Here is a 23,725-nt window from a genome sequence, read left to right on the forward strand (position 1 = left end):
TCTAATATACAACTGATTCACCCCCCCTCTTAGTTGTCCGAAATATTCAACAATTGGTATCGGAGCTTTGGTTCCTAGAAAGTGAGGCTAACCGCTCAAGGAGATCCGATGGCACATAAATTGACTATTCTTACCTGTGAAGGAGCTGACTACAGGTTTTGGAGAGTAAAGATGCGAGTATATTTGATTTTTATGAGTTACAAGACCTAGAAAGTTGTGGAGACCAAGTATATGCTACCGACAAATGGACCTACTACGCCAGATGAGATTGAAGCCTATGAAGAAAATAAGCGAGCAAGGTATGCTATCTTTAGTGCTTTATCTAAAACTGAATTGGCGAAGGTTGTTGCATTAGATACTGCTTATGAAGTTTGGGAAAGATTGAAAAGTATCTATGAAGGAAATGAAAGAGTCAAGCTATCAAAGATGTAGACTGCTAAAGGCACATGTGAGAATTTGAGAATAGAAGAAGGTGAAGGAGTTGCAAGCTATTTTCAAAAGGCTGACAATGCTGTAAATGAGATTAGAGATCTTGGTGGTGTCTTGGATGAGAAGGATGTGATACAAAAGATCATGAGGACTTCACTCGAGTGTTACAGTGACAAGATTTCAGCTATTGAGGAAACCTATGATGCATCAAAATTCACTAGAAAACAGGTGTTTGGGACTTTGATCGCATTTGAGATGAGGAAGTTTGGCAGAGACAAAGCAAAATATGAAACGACCTTTAAAGCATCAAAAGTTGCAGAAGAAGATTCAAATGATGAGGAGAGCTTGGATGAAATGGAAGCAAACTTTGTAAGAAAGCTGAAGAGAGGAATTGACAAGTATAAAGTTATGTTACCTCTTAAATGTTTTAAATGTGGAAAGATTGGTCATTATGCATCTAGATGTCTGGAAAGAGGATTTAAACAAAAGTTTAAGGAAAACAAAGGAAAGTTCAATAAGAAAGCCTACCATGTTAGAGATGATGTTGGTATTTTAGATGATGAGTTGGATTATGAGGATGGTGATTGTTTATTCATGGTAGAGAAAGATGCACCTAAATCTAATAATTCTAAGATTGTTGAGACTATTGCTTCAACATTGCATATTAGGAGAGATAGAAATGAATGGTTGATTGATAGAGGATATTCAAATCATATGGCTGGTGACAAAAGCTAGTTTGTAAAGCTTGAAAAGTATGATGATGGTTCTGTAAGATTTGGAGATGATCAGATTGCTCAATTGTTGGAATTGGTTCTATTACCTTTGATGGAAAGCATATCACTGACAATTTTTACTATATGAAAGAATTACATCATAATCTCTTGAGTGTTGGACAGATGTGCGAAAATGTTTACAATGTTGTCTTTCAGGATGGTGGTTGTGAGATTCAGAATGTTATTGCTACAGAGAAAAATATATGTGGAAACATATATCAATTGGAAGTTGCTACATGACATTGCTTATTATCACAGATCAATGAGAGTTGGCTATGGCACCAGAGGATGTGTCATATCAGTTTTGATAATTTGGTGAAGATTAGTATGATAAAAGTTGTGAGAGACTTACCAAGATTGACTAAACTAGATAACAATATTTGGAAAGTGTCAAGTGGGAAAGAAAACAAAAGGAACATTCAGAGAAAAGGAACAATATTCTACGAGATTACTGGATTTGATACACAGATTTATGCGGTTCGACCAGAACAAGGAGTTTGCAAGGTGAGAGATATTTCATGCTCTTAATTGATGATCATTGTAGAATGACTTGGCTTGCATTTCTAAGAGAGAAGTCAGAAGCATTAGAAAAATTTAAGATATTCAAAGCTAGAGTTGAGAATGAAGTTGATAGAATAATTAAGTGTCTAAGATCTGATAGAGGAGAATGATTTATATCTAATGAATTTGATACTTACTATGAGAAATATGGAATTATAAGACATTTGTCAGCTCCTAGGACACCTCAGCAGAATGGCATAGTGTTGTACGTTGCATGCGCTCCCTGTTGCCGACAGGGTCCCCTTTCCTTTTTTTGGCCTTTTCGCCTTCGCCCTGTTGAGTTCCGCATAGAGTGTCTCACATCCTTTTGAGCGAGCCTGTAATCAGTCCATGAGATGATGATGTTATGAACGGAGGAGCCTGTGAATCCGTGAGATCAGTTGAGCCTTCAGGCATGAAAATTCCAAGGGACAGTTTAAACCTGAAAATCGCCTAAGATAGGCGTAGGATGATAGAAACTGGTAGAATGTCGAAGTTTCAAAACCTCCCAAGATCCTAAGATTCGCTTTTAGGGGGAGAAATTACATGAGGTTTTTTTTAAGTTTGCAGAATGGGCCAAAATCCCGAAATTCGCCAACATTGGACAATATTCAAGAAGTGAAAATTCGCAAAAAGCCTTCAAAGTGCGAAGTTTGCAGAGCGCCCAAAAGTGCTGAAATTGGCAAAATGGCTCCAAACGCCGAAGTTTTCAAAATGAGTCAAAACGCCGAAAATCGCACTTTAAGGTGCAAATGCAAAAAGTTGAAAAGTTGGCAAAAGCCACCAAAGTGTCGAAATTCACACTTCTAAGTGAAAATGCAAAAAGTTAAAAAGTTGGCAAAAGCCACTTGAAATGCCGAAAATCGCGATTTGGAGGATAAGCGATGAAAGTTAAAAGTTTGAAAAGTACATCAAAGCACTGAAGTTCGCATTTAGAGGGTGAAGTGCGAAAAGTGTAAAAGGGTTTTCAAAACACTCCCAAACGCCGAAGTTCGGCAACTAACAGAGCAAATATAAAGGTTGTAAGTTTAAAACCATCTTCAGGTCCCAAAGTTAGGCAAAACCGCAATGTATTGTGGGCTTGCAAACTTGCGAAACCCCCCCCCCCAATCGCCGTGGTTTGATCTGAGGCAAAATCACAATGTTCGAAATTTTAAAAACTCCCTCATTCTCCGAATTTCGCACCATAGGGAAATCGTGGAAGTTTATGTGTTTGCATAAACCTTCCAAATCCCGATTTTCGCTGCCGAAGGGTAAATTGCGAAGTGTTTTTAAAGGAGATTTTGAAGTTCTCTTTTCCACCAAAGTTCGCGTGAGAGGAGAATTGTGATTTGTTTACAAACCTTGCAAGGCTCTTCAAAACCCCGAAATAGCTTGCCATAGGGCAAAATCGTGAATTTCAAAGTTTGTAAAATCCCCCTTCATTCACTAGAGTTCGCATAGGATTAAAATTCCGAAGCTAGAATTTGGAAAAACTCCCAAGGTAAAATCACGCTGAAGTAAATCACCGGAAAATCCACCCAAGGTAAGTTGCTAAAATCTAGGTTCCTAAAACTGCATTTCTCTCTCCAAATTTTAGGCGCGAAAATTTGAAATAGGGAGTTAACCGTTTAAAAATTCAAATTGTAGAACTCTCCCATTCAAATTTGCAAGTCGTATGGATCCACGCCATTCATTTTCGCTAGGTAAGTGTGCTTCACCTCTCTTGAAATCATTCTAAATATATGCAAAATCGAATAGATGTATGTGCAAAATAAATTAAATTGATTAAATCTCAAAACGCCTCTTTTCCCCATGTATAAGATGTCAGGAGCAATTGAAATCAGAGTCTGTTCCTAAGAATCAGCTAGAAAACGCATTTTCAGACTTAGGAAAATTTAAAGCATTGTCCATTTTGAAAATTGATCCTAAAATGCCTAAGTATAAATTCACAATTGAAAAGCTTCATAAATATTCATGTTTAAATTAATTAAGCTTTTTAGCTAAAAGTGTCATGCTGTTCATTAAATTCGGTTTTCAAATTGATCCTTGCATGCTGGCATATCCTTTATCTAACTCGCTTCGTTTCCTTTATATTGCCTCGTAATCCGCATCCGGCTGTGCAGAATAAATGCCTAAATCGGCGGTAGAATCATCAAAGACACCTACTGCAGCCGAGACATCACGAGCGTCCAAATCAGATATCCCTTGCAGAGTCGAAAAGATGAAGTATCAGCATCAGAGAGGAGGACTGAGGGAATCAAAAGTTCAGAGTGTCTGGGAGAACGTCGGTGATATCGACCTGGGCCATATTGATATTCAAGATTTCATAAACTGAGTTTTCTCCCCTAATGCCTATGGCAGGCCTAGGCAGATGATGGAAAGTGGCATTGCCCAGGTAGCAGGATTTCCCCCGACAGTGCAAAACTATGAGCTAGTAGTAGAGGCTGCCCGACACTACCAACCAAGCTCCAGATTGGTGCTCCTCGAGAACATGGTCCTCACTAACTTCACTCCTGAAGCCATTGGCGATGCATTTGACTTTCCCTTTCCGAACAACCCCATAGCAACAAATATAGATGAAGCGCAAGAAGTGTATGATGTAAACCCTGCCAAATGCAGAACACTGATAAATGAAGAGTGGTACAAGGAGAGAAGACCTCCAAGCGTCAGGATTGGGAAAAGACCCCTAGAAGCGACTTTCACAACGAGCATGGGGACATGGTCACATGGCTTAGCAGGATTATGGGACTTCCCCAATCCAACTACTTTGAAGAATGGATGTTCTACTTCACAGAATAAGTCTTCGCTGGGAAATCCAAGTTTGACTGGGCCTAGATCATAAGCGACAACATCCACACCCAACTGATCGAACTTGAGGCAAAGAAGTACTTCACTATGACATCCTATTTAGTCTACATGTTCGCCAGGAACCAGCCACTGCCAGGTTTAATCATGAAGGGTGAAATCGGGAATGGGCCTGATCAGGTGAAGGTATACGATTGTTATCCACAACTACACTATCAAGACATAGCTCAAAGGGAAAAGAATAGCCCTGCCTATGCAGTTGGTCAGTATGAGCGCGTCAATGACGCCTTCACAATGCGTTTGGTCAGGCTGATGCAGGGAGGACTACACATAAGGCTCTCAGAGCAAGCTACTATTCTAGTACAGAGGTATGGGGCCTGGTTCATCCAGTTCCCAAGGTTCTCCTACATCCGGATAGCTGGCTTTGAGGGTGCTCCTTTCCGACTTCCGCGGTACCCAACCGACAAGATAGTTCTCTTGGAAGTCGCAAGGCAGTCACGTCCGGCGAGCAGCTTACTCAGAGACAGGAAGCAGTCTGGATTCACATTCCCTATGATTATAGGTAACCTGGATGTCCATCTAAAGAACCCATCCCAGGTAGAGGAATCCTTTGTAGAACTGGCCTCCTACGGTCTACAAGAGCATTTTCCAAGGAAATGCTTTGATCACGACAATCTGGCAAAGAGGGCCTATGGCAGGCGATACAGAGCAAAAGAATCAGTTGAAGATTATTGGAAGAACTGCTCTGATGACTATGAGGTCCGAAGGCGCGAATATTCAAGGCCAAGTGTGCAGCAAATGCGACTCTATGAATACCGCCGGGTCCCAGATCAACTAACAGATTCAGGAAATTGCCTACAAGTCCGAGAATTTGAGGCGGTAAGACATCTTTTGCCAGGCATCGATTGGTCGCAAGATCCAATCACTGATTTTGAGGTGGTTATGGAAGCCCCAGGAAGATATACTGACCAATGGTTGCACCAACAAATTGAGCGATTGATTCATGAGGGAGTCCAGATCACCTACCACTTGATGGGTAACCTTGATTCTCAGTCCTCTGAAGATGAGGGAACTTCCAGTGCACTTAAGGAAGAGATCGAAAAACCTGAGAAAAGGAAGAAGGCTAAGGCCAGCAGAGGAACTCGGACATCCAAAAGAACAAGAAGGGAAAAGATCCCTATTAGGAGACTAGAGGTCACTTCATCATCAAAAGACCCTAGTTCGTCTGATGATGTAGTTGAACTAGATTATATACTTGCTCCACCTTCCCAGAGTGATATTGATGCATTTGGAGCTGATGATCCTCCTGCACCCAACATGTCGGATGCCGAGCTAAGAGCCATTGAATCAGCCGAACTTGATAATCAGGTTAAGGAAGGAGACACTCAGGGGATTGAATTGCATGAACCCACCCAACAGAGCCGCCATGAATTGCTGCTCCATAATACTACCAAGGATGACTCCACTGTTGAAGGAGAGCAAAGGATAGATGATACCCGCGAGCCTAAAAAGACTGAAGAACAACCATCACACGAAAATACTAGGTAGTTGTTCAGTGAAGTGGGAGAGAATTCGGGTGCGAGCAAGGAACTTGACACTTCCTCTACTCCTCTTGTAACGAAACAACTGCAAATATGCGATGAGCCGGCTGAAAACATTAAAGAACAGAGTGCCAATTTAACCATAGCATCAACCTAGACTGTACCTCAAGAATGGTTAATGCTCGAGCTCAGCGCAAGGCCGCCACCAAGCCACCCATCGATTTGGAGGACATCTTCTCACACATAGACCAAGCCAAGGCCAAGGAGAAGAAAAAGCCCAAGGCATATTCCAGAATAACCAAAGATGAGCAAAGGAACCGTACCCTTCATATCGCCACCTTGCCTGTAGACAAGCCAGCAGATCAGATTACACTGGCTGATTATAGCATTGCGACTGTCCCCATCGGACGAGCCACTAAGGAACAGGAAAGGGAGGAATTCAAGGATTTCGTACAAAAACGTGCTCAGATAACTCGAAGAAATAACAGCTGAAAGGAACGTGTATCAAGCTCATGTTGAATAGGCTGAGGGGTACATTGATCAACTCCTGAGACCATTGCATAATGCTTCTGAATCCCACATTCCCCCAACAACATTGACACAGAGGACCACGACAGAATTTGAAGGAGTACGGGATACGGCCAAGGCCGTCAAGGAATGGATGCGAGACCTTAAGGAAAAAGGAGAGCAAATTATTGAGGAGGTAAAAGAAATGGCCCACCATCGAGAGACCATTTTGGTCAAGCTGCTCGAGGTAAAATGAGAATGCCTCGGAATCCATGAGGTAGCTGCTACAACCCTGCCTCTTGTAAGGGCCCTTTTCTGGACCCAAGCATAGATCCCCACACTCTCCGCCATCCTGGACCCCCATGATATCAACATTTTTAAAGAATGGTACTGGATTATCACTATGAGGAATGAGACAAGGGAAATCATTGACAAAGAGCAGGATGCATGCGATGGAATTCTGAACATGCAAGAGCTTGGCAAGACAATCCTCCGATCAATGGTTTTGGGGTGGAAGAATGATCTGTCTGATGACGTGATGCCACCAAACTGGGAGAAAAGATTAAGAACAGACAGGATCGCCTACTCGGCAGAGGACCTTGGTTTTGCCAGTCAACTGCATCCAGACATATTGTGTTTTGAGCGTAATCGGTCCAGCTGGCAGGATGGTTTGACGCACGTAGACCGTTATCTAGAGGGCATGCAATATAAAATTCGTCATCCCCCTACGCCTCTGTTCCGTTTACTATTCCAATTATGCATCAGGTTCCAGGAGTATGTTCACGAAGAATGTGCAGCAGGTTGGGACCTTTGGAAAGAATATTTGCATGGCAAAGATGAATTCCTGGTAAAAGGATATGAAACTGGAAAAGAGAAAGTGCTTTCCTAAAGTGCTTTTTCCTTTTAAATTTTGAAAAGTGCACTTTTTGGCCGAAGGGTCATATTTGACTTCCAAGTCAACTGTAAACTTAAAACTGTGTATGTGCACTTTTTGAATTATTTTGGATAAGTTTTAATTACCTTTTTAGGTAATTTTTACTCCCTTTGGGGTAGTTGCTGATATTTACCCTCCATTTATGGGTATGGGTACCTTTTGTAGGGATGAATCTGGGCCACTTGTTTAGATTAGATCTTGGCCATTCATCTGTTTTTGGAAGCCTATTTAAAGGGGATTGGTTTTCTCTCATTTTGTAAGTTCATGGATTGTTGCTGAAGCTCTGGCGAAATTTACAGGATTTAATGCAAAGTTAAGATTGTTTCAATTTCATTGTGAGTGCATGGTCTCCTTCTTCACCAATTTAAATTATTCTGTTATGTTTCTTTCATTTCTATAGCATTTTCTAGATAAACATCTGATAGAATCCTCGCTGTTCATACCATTAGGGACTGACTGATTGTCATTCCTTCTGCATGGTTAATCTGAACCCTTTCACATGCTTAGTTCGGTTATTGAATACTCATTGAATGAATGTTAAAGTTTTGAAGTTGTGTTTAATAGCATGAAAACTCTATTTTCCTTGAAGATCGCACTAGATTCATACAAATATTGTGCTTAAATGGCTGATAGTGTTTAATCTAGTTATTTGGAGGTGTCTGTCTTCTTTTCTTGAATATGATTTCTTAATAATTTAGACTTTCTGTACCTCTCTTTCCCTATCCCCCTTTTTCCCTTTTTTACCAAGAAGGACCCACAGTCCTGCTGAAATAGTATCATCTAACTGGAACCAATCGATAACGAGACTGTTAAAGTTTTAGGGAACTCATCCAACAATTATCCATATCACCGTAAGTCCCCTTTGTGTTCCCAGCAAAACACATCAAACCACCGAGCAATCCCGCGGTCAAGACCTGACAATCAAAACCTTGAGGTCGTCTCCTTTGATCAACAAAACCAGCATTAGGGATTTCCTTATCTCAAGAGAGGATAGGATACTCAGCGAGTACATTCTATTATGCGTTGGCAGGATGAAGTTGCAAGTTTAGTGATTTTAGACACGTCAACACATAGTTGAAAGGATGAATAAGACTATTCAAGTGGCGGCATGAACTATGATCAAAGAGGCAAACCTACTGGAAGTTTACTGGAAAGAAGCTATACACACTGTTGTGTATACCCTTAACAAAGTTTTATTTAGGAAGAAGCATGGGAAGACATCATATGAGTTATGGTATGGAAGGATCTCATCTATGAAGTATTTCAAAGTTTTTGGAAGTACATGCTAGAATAGGAGAGATGAAAAAAATCTTAGAAAGTTTGATAGAAGAGCAGATGAAGGTATATTTCTAGGTTATTCTACAAAGAGCAAGGCTTACAAATGTTATAACAAGAGGTTTAATAAAATCATTGAAAGTGCAAATGTGAAGGTTGATAAGAACTTTTCAAAAGAAACTGACATTCAAGAAGGGTATGAATCAATTGAAGAAGAAGAAAAGAACAGGGATGAAGAGAAGCAGAAAGAAACTTAGGTTGCTCCGGCAACTGTATCAAAAACCCCAAGGTATGTGCAGAAAAATCTTTCTGAGAATCAAATTATAGTAGACAAAAACATAGGAGTCATTACTGTTAATGCATTAGTAGCCTCTGCAAGATAAGAACCTTCTAACTCAGTAATCTCCTATATTCTGTTTACTCATTTCATGCTTTATGTTTTGATCACAATCATGATATTAATAATGGATTAGATTGACGACCTGCTTAACTATGTTAAGCGTCAATCTATAATGCTATCGGGCTATTAACCCGATAGCATATTAATGTCGATCCATATTGGCATTAATATGCTATCGGGGTATTAACCCGATAGCATGCAATACTAACAACTATTGTTATTGTTTATAATCCATATGCTTTGATACCGATTCATAATCGGGTATGTTTTATCTGTAACAATTAACAATTTACATAACATATCGATCGGATATGATTAAGCACTATTATCATCAGCAATGATACCGATTCATTATCGGGCATGGTATAAACATTGTTATCATTAATGATGCCGATTCATTATCGGGCATGGTATAAACGCTATTATCATTAAAGATACCAATTCATTATCGGGTATGTATGAAGCACCGATTAGTTATGAATCGGTTGTTGTTAGCAGGGGTCACGACCAAGTGACATCTTGGTCGGACATGTCTAAAAGACATGTCCGATCAAGGTGCCACTTGATCGTGGCCACCCTACTACTTATACATCATTCCAATCAAAGGAGATAAGACATGTCCGACCAAGATGTCACTTGGTCGTGGCCACCCTACTACTTATACATCATTCCAATCAAAGGAGATGACATCGAAATCAATAAATGTTCATTCTCCTTACCTACAGTAAAAGTGAAAGATTACAATATTAGTATCATTGACATAATATTAAATTCAAATACACCAGCTTGCATATAACCTGTCCATTAAATTGGAAATTACAATACATTTACATGGTATCAGAGCCAAGTTGATCGAACTTGAGGCTATTTAATTTCGTGAAACAAATTTAAGAACAAGGTTATATACTACATCACATTTCTTCTAATGGCCAGCACTATCAGATTCATCCAGGCACATCACTGGGTTTAGAGAAGCACTTGATTCCATGACAGAAGAGAGTGATGATGACGTAACCATCGGAGATGACTCCACATATCCAGTCAGAGGAGTAGGAACCTGCACCATCAAATTGAAGACAGGCATAACCTTACAGCTTGAAGGAGTGCTATATGTCCCCGGCATCAAAAGAAACCTAGTTTCTACATTAGCACTGGAAGATAAAGGATACAGAGTAACGTTCATGGACAACAAAGTATTGGCTTGGCCAAGGAACTCCTCCATCAAGAAGGCAAAGACCATTGGACAGAGACAAGGCTATTTGTATGAGCTGTGTACGGAAACCAATCTAGCTCTAATCCATGAAGCCACTAATGCAAATGAAGTTTGGCATAGAAGATTAGGCCATTTGAATTTTAGGGCTTTATCTTCAATGGGAAACCTTATCACAGGTCTACCCAAATTAAAGCAAGATCATTCAGGGGCATGCAAAGGATGTGCCCTAGGTAAGAATACCAAAGGTGCATTCCAAAATAGTACTAGGAAAACTAGCAAAATTCTAGAGTTAGTTCATTCTGATGTATGTGGACCTATGTCCATATCCTCTCTAGGGGGATTCTTATATTAGGTAATATTTGTTGATGACTACTCTAGGAAGACTTGGATCTACTTTCTGAAAAGTAAAGAATCAGAAGAGATCCTCTCCAGGTTTAAAGAATTTAAATCACTAACTGAAAACCACTCAGGAAACAAAGTTAAAAACCTAAGAATCGACAATGGGGGAGAATACACATCAGATTCATTTAAAGAATTTTGTATAGATAATGGGATTAAGAGGGAGCTTACCATACCTTATAACCCTCCACAAAATGGGGTAGCAGAAAGGAAAAATAGGACTATAGTTGAAGCTGCCAAAGCCATGATACTAGATCAAAACCTTAACACTAATCTCTAGGCTAAAGCTTCCAGCACTGCTGTATATATACAAAACAGGTGCCCTCACTCCCATCTTGAGGATAAAACTCCTGAGGAAGTATTCACTAAGATTAAGCCTGATATTAGTCACCTTAGGATATTTGGATGTCCTGTCTATATCCATATACCTAAAGAAAAGAGATTAAAACTAGAACCTTCTGGAAAAAGAGGATTGCTTGTAGGATATAGTGAAACTTCCAAAGCATACAAAATCTATGTACCTGGTCAAAGAAATATTGAACTAAGTAGGGATGTAATATTTGAAGAAGACCTAGCTTTCAAAAGAGCTCAGAACTTCATAGAACCTGAAATCTACATACCTACCTCTAACTTAGATCCAGGTGTGATAGAAACTAAGTATGAAGAGGATCCAATATGGAATGAATTTACTTTGGATCCTAATATTGTATTGGTTTTAAAGAACAATGTTTACATGGAAGATGGCATTGATAGTGTTGATGACATGACTTATTTATCAATGCATGTTGTTGATCGTGAGCATAGACATAGTGACCTTGTTGATCTAGATTCACAGTTCATTTTTGAGGGTGATAAAGAAGAGGCACAGGTGATTTGGAACAGCCTAGAAGACTTTGACATCAAGTATGACAGTTGTGATTTTGGTATTCATTATAATAGCAATACATTTACCTTGCATGATTATGATTGTAAGAATGAATTGTTGGTTTCTGTTGAAAATGAAATACACACTTTATCTAGATTGGATGATATTAGAAGCCTAGTTGAAAAATTCATCTTCATGACACCAAGAGAGCAATATGAACAAAATGTTCTCCTTGCTGATTTGCACATGATTAAGAACACAATGGAAGGAATAAAATTAGTTTTCTTGCACATGATGCATGATAGAGATGTTGCCACCAAGTTTGCAGATTAGAATTAGTCTTTGAATAAGCAATTGAGGGGAGAGGTTAGTGAGTTCACCATTGATCTTGATTCCACTAGGCTTTCTTTCAAAGTGTCCAAGAGACACTTGAAGCAAATGATCAGCTCTATGAGGCCAAACATTTAAGAGAGCAAGAGAATAAAGAAATGGCCAAGGAGATCAATTAGGTAATGGAGGATCTTGATTGCATTCAGGAGGAGTATGATCTTGCTCTTTGTCCCCTAAGATCAGAAAAAGTGATTTTGGAGCAGCAGAATGTTTGGGTGGAGCATGACTATGATAGTAATCAGTAGGTTGATAACCTGTTGTTTGATTCAGATGCTGATTGGACATTTGTTAATCCACTTTTCAAGTTTGATGTGGGAATTCCTTTTGACTTCAGTGATGAGGGTGGATCACATTGCAGAGTTTGGGACCTAGGTGCAATTTGCAACCATGAGATATTATTTCAAAATTGAAGCATTGATCAAATGCATACTCTTGGGCATCTTCTTTGGAAAAAATGGCTCAGATTTCAGATTTGGGCTTGCTGATTGGTTGCAGATTGGTCAATTCACTTTATGGTTTGCTCTTATTCAAGGGAGTAGGTTCAATTTCTTTGGTCATGCAAGTAATGGTTTTGGAGATTGCTTGGAGGTGTTTTCCAGCCACTTTTGATTTATTTTTTAGCATTAAAATGCTCAACTTTCATGCTTATACTTGGAAATTTCATTGGCACTACTGTTGTCCATTATGTAGAGCACTTCAATCAGATTGCACTTCAGTGATTTCAATCATTTACAACAGTAGTTATTGTTTATTTCAGACCTTCCAAACTCAAGGAGTTCTCTTTATGAAGGTTTGTGTTGTAATCTTTAATAGTTTACCTCCAATGTTGGTCCAAGACAGTGAACCTCTTTATGCTATGGCTCATATTTCATAGAGCCTTGGAATTGTGACAATGAGCGTTAGCACTACTGTCCACAATCTGATTAGCTTACGCGTGATTTCAGATTCTGATTAGTAGATGTGTTGGATGGTTCCTTCAGGGCAGCAGATGAGCGGTTCATGGTTGAGGATTGATGGTAGAGATGAATTGATTAGAGGAGTTGGCCTTTCAGCTACTCCCACACTCATATCTCCTATGCATTTAGTGAGATTTCAGATCGTTTATAGCTATCCAAGTTGTTCCACACTGTTTATGGTGACCTTTGACTTTGGGAAGTTTGATTTTGAGCACTTGCAGACGATTATGCAACCAGCTGCGGGAGATCCTCTGGGTATAGTTTTGTTATTCCCCACTTCTACATGGGAAAGTTTGGGTCACTGCAGTCACTTCATGATGATAGTATGCATACTTCTCAATGATGATTGGCTGACTACAGTGAGTTTGTCTTGTTGGGATACTCGAGTTTCTTCCTTTGAGACATGGAGGTTAAGGGTTGGTGATATGATTTCGATTGGTGACAACAGAGGCATTCCTTGGTTGGTAGATTTTAGAGTAGTAACAATGATTGATCTTTTTCATTTTGAGGACATCATGAGAAGTGATGCTTGGGTTTATGTTTTATGGTTGAGTGGATTATTCTTTCTTTTACCCAAGATCGTGATTGTCAGTGAGTTTGCTGATGTGGATTTTATAGAGTTGCCTTGGCATGATATGTTACATGGCATTGATTTCAGTTGTTTCAAAATTTTAGTATGGCTGTTGATGTTTGTTACTTAATTGGGCAAACGGAGATTGTGAACAAATGGTTGGAGGGCTATTTCAAAAAATATGTTTCAGAGTAGCAGAAGGTTGGGGAAAGATGGCTTCATTTGGGAGAGCATTGCTATAACTCTTCCTTCTACATGTCATTCAAAATGTCACCTTTCATGGCTTTGTATGGATATGAGGCATCAAGCCTTGTTAATTTGATCTTTGGTGATAGTAGGGCCCCTCAAGTGAGGGATATGTTGCAACAAAGTCAAGACATTTCGAGGTTTATGAAAAATAAGCTTCAACATGCACAAAATCAACAGAAGTTATATGCTGATCAGCAGCGTATGGAATACACTTTTGAGGTTGGTGACATGGTCTATTTTAGACTTCAGTCTTTCAGACAATCTACTCTCAAGAAGAGTGGAGCGGAGAAATATGAAACTGCTCTTGGTTGGAAGATGATAGCAGATATAATGATTCTTGTTGTTGGTGTTCACATTCTAAGTACATATGCATAAATCTAAGTATTTCTTCATTCATTTGCTGCACTGGGTATGTTGTTATCTGCTCAATATTAAGGTCAGATTTCTCTGCAATTATTTCCATGTATGCTGGAAGAGATTTTGATAGTGAAACTATCATATATGGATGCCATGAATTACTGTTTATCAATCAATGAACAACTACCATGATTAAAGGCTGTGTTTTATTTGTAACACATGTGCACTCTTCTTATATCTGAATGTTCATAGCTTAGTCTCAATCATTCAATCTGAGTGAGAACAGTTAACTTATTTTGCTGATGAATGAAAATCTTTTTGAGAACACTGAAATTAAACATCATATGCAAATCATTAAACCAAAATATATGCACACTATTTGAGAAAATGAGCATCAGCTGAGTAGTTGGAAAGAGTAAAAAATCTAGTGGCAGACTGGGGTGGGACACTACAGATTAAAAAAGGCAAAACGTATTAAGGCATGAAAATTTTTAGCCCAATGGAAGGGTGCATGCCTACTGAAGGGATGCAACAAATATCAAAAGTGAAAAAGTGAAAAAATGCTTCTCTATGTATGGGCACATGCCTGTGTGAAGGAAAATAAGTTAAATTCAAACGTCAAAAAGTTATAGAGCAGACCATGAGAGCATGTCTTTGCAAGGGGATGCAATAATTTCAAGTGGCAAAATGCAAAAATGTGTTTTGATATGTATGAGCACGTGTTTGATTGAGAAGGTACAAACTTGAGTAAAACTTGAAAGGTTGCAGTCATATGGAGAGGAGTGTGCTTCCCCAAAGGAGAACACAAGTTCAAAAAACAAAAGGTTCATTGTCATGTCCCCTCTTTTGAAATTATGGAATTAATTAATGTCATTTAGACTTGAGAGAGTCCACGTTTGGTGGGATTGTTGTCCATAAAAGGATTGACCAGGTAATTCCAATCCTGTGAAAGATATAAATGTAGTCTCTATGCCTCTTGGGAAAATTGATTGAAAATCATTGAACAACTCTGATTTTTCCCTGGGAACAAAAGAGTTGGAGAGGAAAACATTATTTTTGAGCAAGATTAAGCAAGCCTTTTTGGTGGTCTGATTTTCCTTCACTGTATTTTCTCGTCTGGTTCTTGTTATTCCCCGCAGTGTGTCCTTGCTTCATTTATTTTATTATCTTGGAACAAAAGTCTCCACATATATTCTTTTAGAGACCAGATCTGTTATATGAATTTCAATTGTTGATTATTACAGGATTATAGCCCTAATTAATTTCCACACCTCAAAGAATTTATAACATTGACAAATAAGTATGATTTGAGCACTACTAAGAATCAATAGACATGCTGTGTGACTTTATTGCAATCACATAAAAACGTTGTATTCAATCATATAACATAGTGGGGCATCTGGTTGTGCGAATTTTGGGCATTTGACTAGCTCCCAAAATTGGTTTTAGTATCTCCATTTCATTGTGTAGGGTGTCAGTTGTAAGTGTAGGCCTTAGTATTTCTTTTCAGTTTGTCATATGTGATGGCTGAAAGCAAGGATTCAAATATGGCTGGGAAGTATGCAATACTTTGAGCTTCACATTGGTTATAATGTACATTTTAAACAAGGGATTAATTTCATTGGTCAAAACCTTAGTAATCTTTACAATAATGTCGCGAGAGTTGGAAGTCCTATGGTTTTAAGGGGATATTTAACCAACATAGGGATTTTAGCTATAAATTGGATGATCATGCATCCTCGTATCAAAAGAACCAGTAACAATCAGATTAGGTTGATGCTTTCTTATTAGAGATGGAGCAAGTGTCAACTTTGCTAAGTTCCAAGATTTTAGTATTTAGCAATGTAGCCATGACAAGATTTGGTAGAAGACTGCTCAATTCAGTCAGAGTATACCCCAATCAGAAAATAAATAATTTTATTCGGTATAGAATTTCATTTAAATTTATAGTGCAAAAAATCTGTGTAAGTATATTTAGTATGCCCATTTGCTGTAGTCATCTTTTGCTATCTTTACCTTAATAATGCAAGCCAGGATTAGTGAAAGCATGCACTGCTAAGTTCAAACTGCTGCACTTTTATCACTTTTGTATCTGAGAGAAGAAATTTTGGATTTTAGAAGCTATAAACTCTTGAGGGTAAGTTTATCATGTTATTAAGCTATATGGACCAATATTTATTGGTCTGGGATCTCAAGCAATGGAATCAGAGTTGACATATACATTTTTGAGTTAGGTATGCATTTGTATTGTTCTTTGATTTCAACATTTGCTCAAAGGAAATTTAATGATGACAGGTTTTACTGTTAGATGAGGTCACAGTTGATCTGGATGTTGTGGCAAGACTGGACTTGCTTGATTTCCTTAGAGAAGAGTGTGAACAGGTAAACTTATGTAATTTCCCTTATTGGCTTTGTTGCAGAAATTTCATAATCTTGTGAAATTTTTAAAGAGTGGAATTGATTATCTTACAGAGAGGTGCAAGCATCGTGTATGCAACACATATTTTTGATGGTTTAGAGTCATGGGCTACTCATATTGCATATATCAAAGATGGCAAACTGAAACGCTTTGAAAGCTTATCAAAGCTGGATGAAATGAAAAATGCTAGAAACATGTTTGAAGTCGTTGAGTCATGGCTTCGGGCTGAAAGCAATGACAATGATAGTGAAGTTACTTCTCCAGCTATCCAGAGCAATATTACTCGCCCATTAGATCTCTCACCATTTACATCAAGTAGGCATATGGCTTATTATCGTTGAATAGTTGGGGAATATATTATAATTATAATTGTTATCTTCAATTCATGTACAATTTTTAAAACTTGATTGATTGAAAGTTCAGAAACCTAGTTCTATTGTTAAAGAGTTTTAGGCGTCCACATTGAAATTCTCAAATGTGATGAAATTTGAAAATAAAATATATGTGAACACTGCAAATAAAGAGGAAGGAGTTGTAATGCATATTATGCCAACCTTCCCTAAGTTTGCCTTACTTACTATTGTGTGGTCATTGGTATCTTTGTAGTTTCAAGCATCTTATACTTGGCTACACCCAATATATAAGTGGCTCTCAGCACCCTGTTACCCATTTGAATATTTGTAGTGTTAAGCATCTTATCTTGGCTATACTCAAGTTTCTCTCACCATCCGTTTTACCTCAACCTTGAATTTGAAGTGTGTTTGGTGAATGCCTTGTGCATTCCAATACACGTTTCAGTTAAAATTTAATCCCCAACGTGTGGGATATATGTAAGTTCCAATTTTTTGTCTGTTACAGTTGGCTTGGTAGTACAATGTCTTTACAGTTGTCATCCTTTTTGCTTGTTTGCATGGATGCTGTTCCTTATCTTCTCATGCTCATGAAATTACTAAGGTTATAAAAGTCTATTTGGAATGCTTATGAAATAACGAAGGTAAAAAAAGTGTACTTGGAATGAAGCATAATCACTGAACACTTTTGAATGTGCCATGAAACTATCCAACCTGCAAACTTTTTCTAGAGAGGCCTTTCTTTTACTGGATTCTATTAATTTTTCCATTAATATCTGTTGTCGATGGAGCATCCACTTGCACACGGTTTTCATGCATTGAACATGAACAGCTTTCCTTGAACATTTAATTTTATAGATTCAGAGCTGTAGAATCTAATTCCAAAATAATATTTATTGAATCACTTTGAAAAGAAATAAAAAGACGGTTCTTTATAGAAATCAGGTTTCATGAACATAACAGGCAATACAATTCAATTAATGCAATTAAGAGTTGTGGCAAACTAGATAATAAAATTTAGAAACCTGGAAATTAAGAGTGAAAGGACTTAGTTGATTTCGATGGTTTACAGATAGATGGTGGTTGGTTGTTTTGAGCATAAATTTTTTATTGTATTTTATTTAAACCTGGATGTGTTCGATGATGAAATCTGAATCAGGTAACTCTCAAAATTTGTTATGGTCAATCTCGCAGTTGAATTTTTGATCTTTTTTTTGCATTTTTGAATTGAGGAGAAATTATTGATGGGAGAGTTGAGATTGATCCAAGTAGGGGTAAAATAGTATTTTTGAGTGGTCTTAAGTCTAGTTCAATTAGACTTGTAAATCAATTGAAATCATGTGTTAGGGCAAAATACTTAGGACACCCACATAAGGTGGTGTAAAACAAAGGGGAAAGTTGCGTCTGGATGAACTTTTCAGCCATGCACATAGCAATACGAAGAAAGGCAGTTATTTATAGATTAGTATTAAGGTGATTGCTTTCCTTAGACTCGAGGCTTTTATCATTTACATGAAAATTAATGATAAAAATTAATTTTATTGTTATGTGCTTATGAGATGAAACCAGCCAGCTAAAGGAGAGCATTGTTTGCAACAACATCATGGTGGTTGTCTTGTTGGTGTTACATGATGTGGAAGAGAATTTCTTTCTATTATTGAAGAGGGGTCCTTTAAAAGGTTTTGGGAAGTATTTATTCGTTCCTATATAGAGTGGATTTGGAGAAGGTTATAGGAAGTATTTATTCATGTAACTTCAAAATTTGTAGTATACCTTATTTATTCTCCTCATGGAAGGAGGTAGGTGGGTTGCTTTCAGCATTAAAGTGGTATTATGAGAAAATTCAACAAGGGTGTTAAATAGAATAAGATTTAAGAGCAATGGTTGTAAGAAAAATAATATTGAATATAAAGAATTTAGAATTCCTTGTTTCCTAGTGATGCTAAATGGAATTTCTAAGTACACCAGTATAATATGGAGGTTCAAGGTGACAGAAATTTGATGAGGTAGATTCCTATAACACCCTAATATGAGTTAGTTTTAGCTTCACTCTAACATGTCAGTTACTATCAAAATGTAAATATGATAATTGTTCATTTGTTATCTAGATTATAGCAAAGACAACCACCAATTTGGCATATAAGAATGTTGTTGTGGAAGCTTGTGATTAAATTGTTTTGTTTTAAAAGGTTAGTTGTGCTTGGTATTTGCCTATGGAACTCTTGTAAATTTGAATGAAATGTCACCAAATGAGGGTCTAAAAAGGAAGAATTTGTTGTTTTCTTAGTCCTTTAAAGTCCCTAGATGGGGTAGTTAGGGGTGATCTTGGGAAAAGGTTGTAGGATTTAATAAAAATCCAATACAATATTAGCTCCAAGTGATCATAGAAGATTACAAAAGTTAGATACACATTTATAGATTATGTAGAATGTAAATGTCAACTAAAATCTAATATTGAGAATATGGAGATGGATATATGAAATTGATTACTCAATGGTAGAAAAGAGTTAAAACATATAGCCTTACAGTTTTTAAATTCAATGAGGATGATGATAATGCATAAGACAAAAAAAACAAGGGATGCTATAGCTAAATTTCCAAATTAGGACGATAAAAAAATTATACAAAAGAAGGAAGAGAAAAGACTTGTACTTGTTTATCCTTTCTTAAACAAAAAACAATTATCTAAGTGAATTTAAATAATAAAGTGTAATTAAACCATTACACCATATCCTTGCTTAAGTGCAATTTAGGAGAAGTGAAAAATATGAAATGGGTCCCAATAACTAGGACTACTTAGGTATCCATGTATAATGATTATGCCCCTAAAAAAGATGAGAAGGAAAAAATTGTAGGATAAAACTCCCTCAAGAGATGTGGAGAGAGACCATACAACCCCAACTTTAAGTAGTCTCTTGTGCCAAAAGTAGATTCTTAATATAAAATGTTGAAGATAGTTTGTGATTGTTGAATGTTCCTTCCTTTGGGAAGAAATGATGCTAAAGAAGTATGCAAAATTATCTTCCCATTCTTGGAAGGAATATGTGGGAAGGGAGATCAAAATGTATGATGTCATGAATTTTGTTGAAGTGATGCTATGTTAATTCCGAAAGGTACCAAAATCAAATAAGAGTTCTAGGCTTAACTAAGTGACCTTTCAAAACTTTAGAGAAAGATGTAGATCATGATCCAAAGATGAAAAAATATCCTCCTAATGTTGCTCAGTGATTAACAAGCCAATGCCAAATTGTGACGAATGACCATGTGAACAAAGAACAAGAATGTTTGACGGTGGCCTCATGATGTTTGAAAAAATGTTTTGCAACTTCATAGGAGCTAATATCAAAGAAGAAATGAATATCTTCAATAGTGTCCTCCAAGTTAACAAGATAGTGTTGTCCTCATTTTTGTTTTCAAAAATGAAGGACCATTACATGACATTTTTGTGAAAACAATGAAAATTTTACTCTATGGCATGCTTCCCGAGGCATACTTTTGACTAATCCTTGGACCGGCTTAATCCTCAGTCCATCCTCGAACCACGTTTCAAATTTCGTCGCATTCTGGATTCGCTTGCTATGTCTTTCTTTCAATTTCGGGTTTTTTCTCCTTGACTGCAAGTGGGAAATTTCTCTTGAATTGCAAGTTTTAATGATTTCCATTGTTTTGGTCTTTGTAGGGAAATTTTTGGCTAATTACAAGTGCATTTTATTGAAAAATAAGAACTTGTAATTTGCTTTTTATTTCCTCCTTGATGCTTTTTGGTTTTTTAAGTTAAAATAAGGATTTTTTTGGTAAGTTACAAGTAAACTTGTAATTCTTTTCTAAAACCCCTACTTTAATGTCTTTTACTTGTAATAGGGATTTTAAACCTCTATTACATATGTGCAAGTTATTAAAACTTCTTGTAGGGATTTATTTTCCTTTTACAAGTAATTTGTAACTTGCACATCTCTCTCCAAAACCCGATTTTGCCTAGAATTGAAATAAAGTGACATTTTAAACTTGCTATTTTGCCCAAAAAACCCGATTTTCTCCATAAAGTGCAAATTGGGGAATTTTAAACTTGTAATTGCATTTTTAAAACCTGATTTTGCCTTGTTGATGGAAAAAGTGAAATTTTAAACTTGTAATTGGATTTCTAAAACCTGATTTTGCCTTGTTGAGAGAAAAGTAACATTTTAAACTTGTTGTTTGCTCTCAAAAACCCGATTTTCCTTATTGCATGCAATTTTAAACTTGTTGTTCTTTCCCAAAAACCCGACCAACAATATTGGTGGATTTTGTTGACAATTTCCACCGATTTTTGTGGAGAAATCTTAGGAGGAGGAAGGCGTTTTGGATTCCTTGCTATTTTCATGCATTTTCCAACTCTCTTCATGCCATTTGGAAGACATTATCGCTGGTTTTATGGGGTTTTAACAACAAAATCGTTTTTGAAAAATGCCATGATTTGCCTCATTCAAGTGCCACGAATCTTGTCTTTCCTAAATCATTTTGGCTTGTCTTGCCTAGGCGTGGAGGTTGGGTGCTTTACTTGACCGATTCTTCATGCTTTTAATGGGCATTTTAATACTATGGCATTTTTTTTCAAAAACATGGCTAGGGTTTGAATCTTCTTCTTTTGTCTATAAGAGATTCTCTCTCTTCAAGATAGTTATATATTTTGTTTTGTTCTTGCCTAGAATCGGTTTTGTGAGAGAGATTTTCCCCTTTGATAGCAATTTGTGAATTGCATTGTTCTTCCCCATTTTCCCTCTTTAATTGTATTCGGGATTTTAAATCCCGATTACAAGTAGGATGAAAATAATTGATCTTCCCCTTTGGCTGAAATATTTTAATCATCTTTTGGTGAAACTCCAAGTTTCTAAATTGGAAAATATTCATCCTTTCAAAATCGGGTTTTTAAAACTTGATTACAAGTAAAAGTTCTTCCCATTTTTCATGTGATCAATATGGAAAAGTTCTTCAAAAATCCATTCATAACCATTTGCACTTGTTGTTTTTGGTCATAAGCTTCATTTCTCTCATATCAAGATCCCTATTCCCACCATTTCATCCACTCATTTCACACCTTCATTCATTTTCCCCATTTAAAGTCTACTTGCAGTCAGCCATCCAAAACCCGAAATTGGTCCAAAATGCACTCAAAAAACACTTGAAAATGAGTTCTAAAGGTCCAATTACAAGTGCAAACTTGTAGTTACCCATTACACCTGAAGTTGCATGTTTGTTCTTCACAATTGCAAGTTAATGCTCTTGTTTTTCCCACACATGTAATGCAACTTCCAAAACCCGAAATTCACTTGTGAGCCCATTTTTGCAATCAATTTATCCCTTCCCTTGTCAGTTTGGTTTGCACACACGATCTACCAAATCAATGGATTAAGGCATGTGCCTTATTTTGCAAGCAGATTTCAAGAATGGAGGATGATACAAAGAAGACATACAATAACAATTCATGGTTGAGAGCATAGAATGCTTTCAAGACAAAGATGGTCATGACATAAAAAGAGGAAGGCAACCCTTTCCCTCTTGAAAAGCTAATACTACACAAAGCAAGAAGATAAGGATGCAAGTTCTCATTTCGTTTCAAGATGTCTTTACCAATCTAGAATACTTCAAGCTCTAGCATCCTGAAGCGACATGAAGATCATCATAGACAAAGGATGATGCAGTTAGAGTTGTGTCTTTAGACACGTGGAATACTTTTAGTTATGCATTTGTAATTTTGTTTTGACAAGTTACATGTAAAAAAAATAACTTTGTAATTGCAAGTTAACTCATTACTTGCATTTTTGTAATTACATGTATGGCAACTACAAGTTGTGTTCAATTAGGGCTGTAGTTGGAATAAGTCTTAGTTAGTTATTGAATAAGTCTTGGTGGTTGAGAGAATCTCTCAAGTTAGTTAGGATCCTCCCACCTTTTTCTCAAGGCTCCTCTTCTATAAATACTTGAGGGGGTCTATTGCAATTTTTATCTTTTGGAAAGCAAGCAAAAATTCTACCAAATTTACATCAAGGAAGTCTTTGAGCTTTCATGTGTAAATTCAAGAATTGAAAGGAATAGAAGGAAATTGCTCAAGCTTTGAGTCTTTGTGCTACATACTTGAGTTTGTGTTCTATACTATCTTTCTTGCAAGTGTTTCTTAAAGAGCTTAATCACATTTGATTTGCAGTCTTTGTGCTGCAAGTATTTGAGGTTAATATAGATTAAAATAAATATTTTGTTGAGAGAAGCTGTAAGTCTTTATGCTTTCACTTGTTCTTAAGAGAATTTAAAAGTAGATTTTGCGAGAAATAGCTGAGTCTTTGAGCTTATACTACTTCCCATTGTTTTATGTAGAAAAGAATAAGATATTGCAGTCTTTGAGCTGTTATAATTTGTTCTTGATAGCATTAATATAGAAAAGGGTAGATAGGACTTCACATAATCAAGTCTTTGAGCTTGATATTGCTGTCCCGTCCCGAAGGAAGTGACGAAAGTCTTTGAGCTTTCAGGAAACTTCATTTCCTTTCTCTCATTTCATTTTGAAAGTTTTTATTGCTGTTTTATATCAAATCGCTATCACTTTTCTGTGAAGAGAAAAGGATATTGTTTTTCTTGAAAGAAGAAGAAAGATTGCTATCCCATCCTATTTTATTTTCAATGCTGTAGTTAGATAGGGGGAGCCTTCCCTTAATTAGGAGAGTTTTACTCACACGTGGTTGAAACCACAATGTTGTATATTTCCCCAAGTGTACAAAATTTTCAACCAACATATAAGA

The 23,725-nt window shown here is 37.2% G+C and overlaps 1 protein-coding gene across 1 annotated transcript in view; it reads left to right on the top strand.

The window, feature by feature from the left end:
• Positions 1–17,484, top strand: part of LOC131031670 (ABC transporter I family member 21) — a 96,278-nt gene extending 78,794 nt beyond the window's left edge. Inside the window, exons 5-6 of the mRNA XM_057962793.2 lie at positions 16,482–16,568; positions 16,659–17,484. Of these exons, the coding sequence (XP_057818776.1) occupies positions 16,482–16,568; positions 16,659–16,946 (375 nt within the window). The 3' untranslated portion in view covers positions 16,947–17,484. The remainder of the gene's footprint in view (positions 1–16,481; positions 16,569–16,658) is intronic.
• The last annotated feature ends 6,241 nt before the right edge of the window (positions 17,485–23,725 follow it).

Source organism: Cryptomeria japonica, chromosome 6, assembly GCF_030272615.1.
Source record: "Cryptomeria japonica chromosome 6, Sugi_1.0, whole genome shotgun sequence".
Taxonomy (NCBI): Eukaryota; Viridiplantae; Streptophyta; class Pinopsida; order Cupressales; family Cupressaceae; genus Cryptomeria; species Cryptomeria japonica.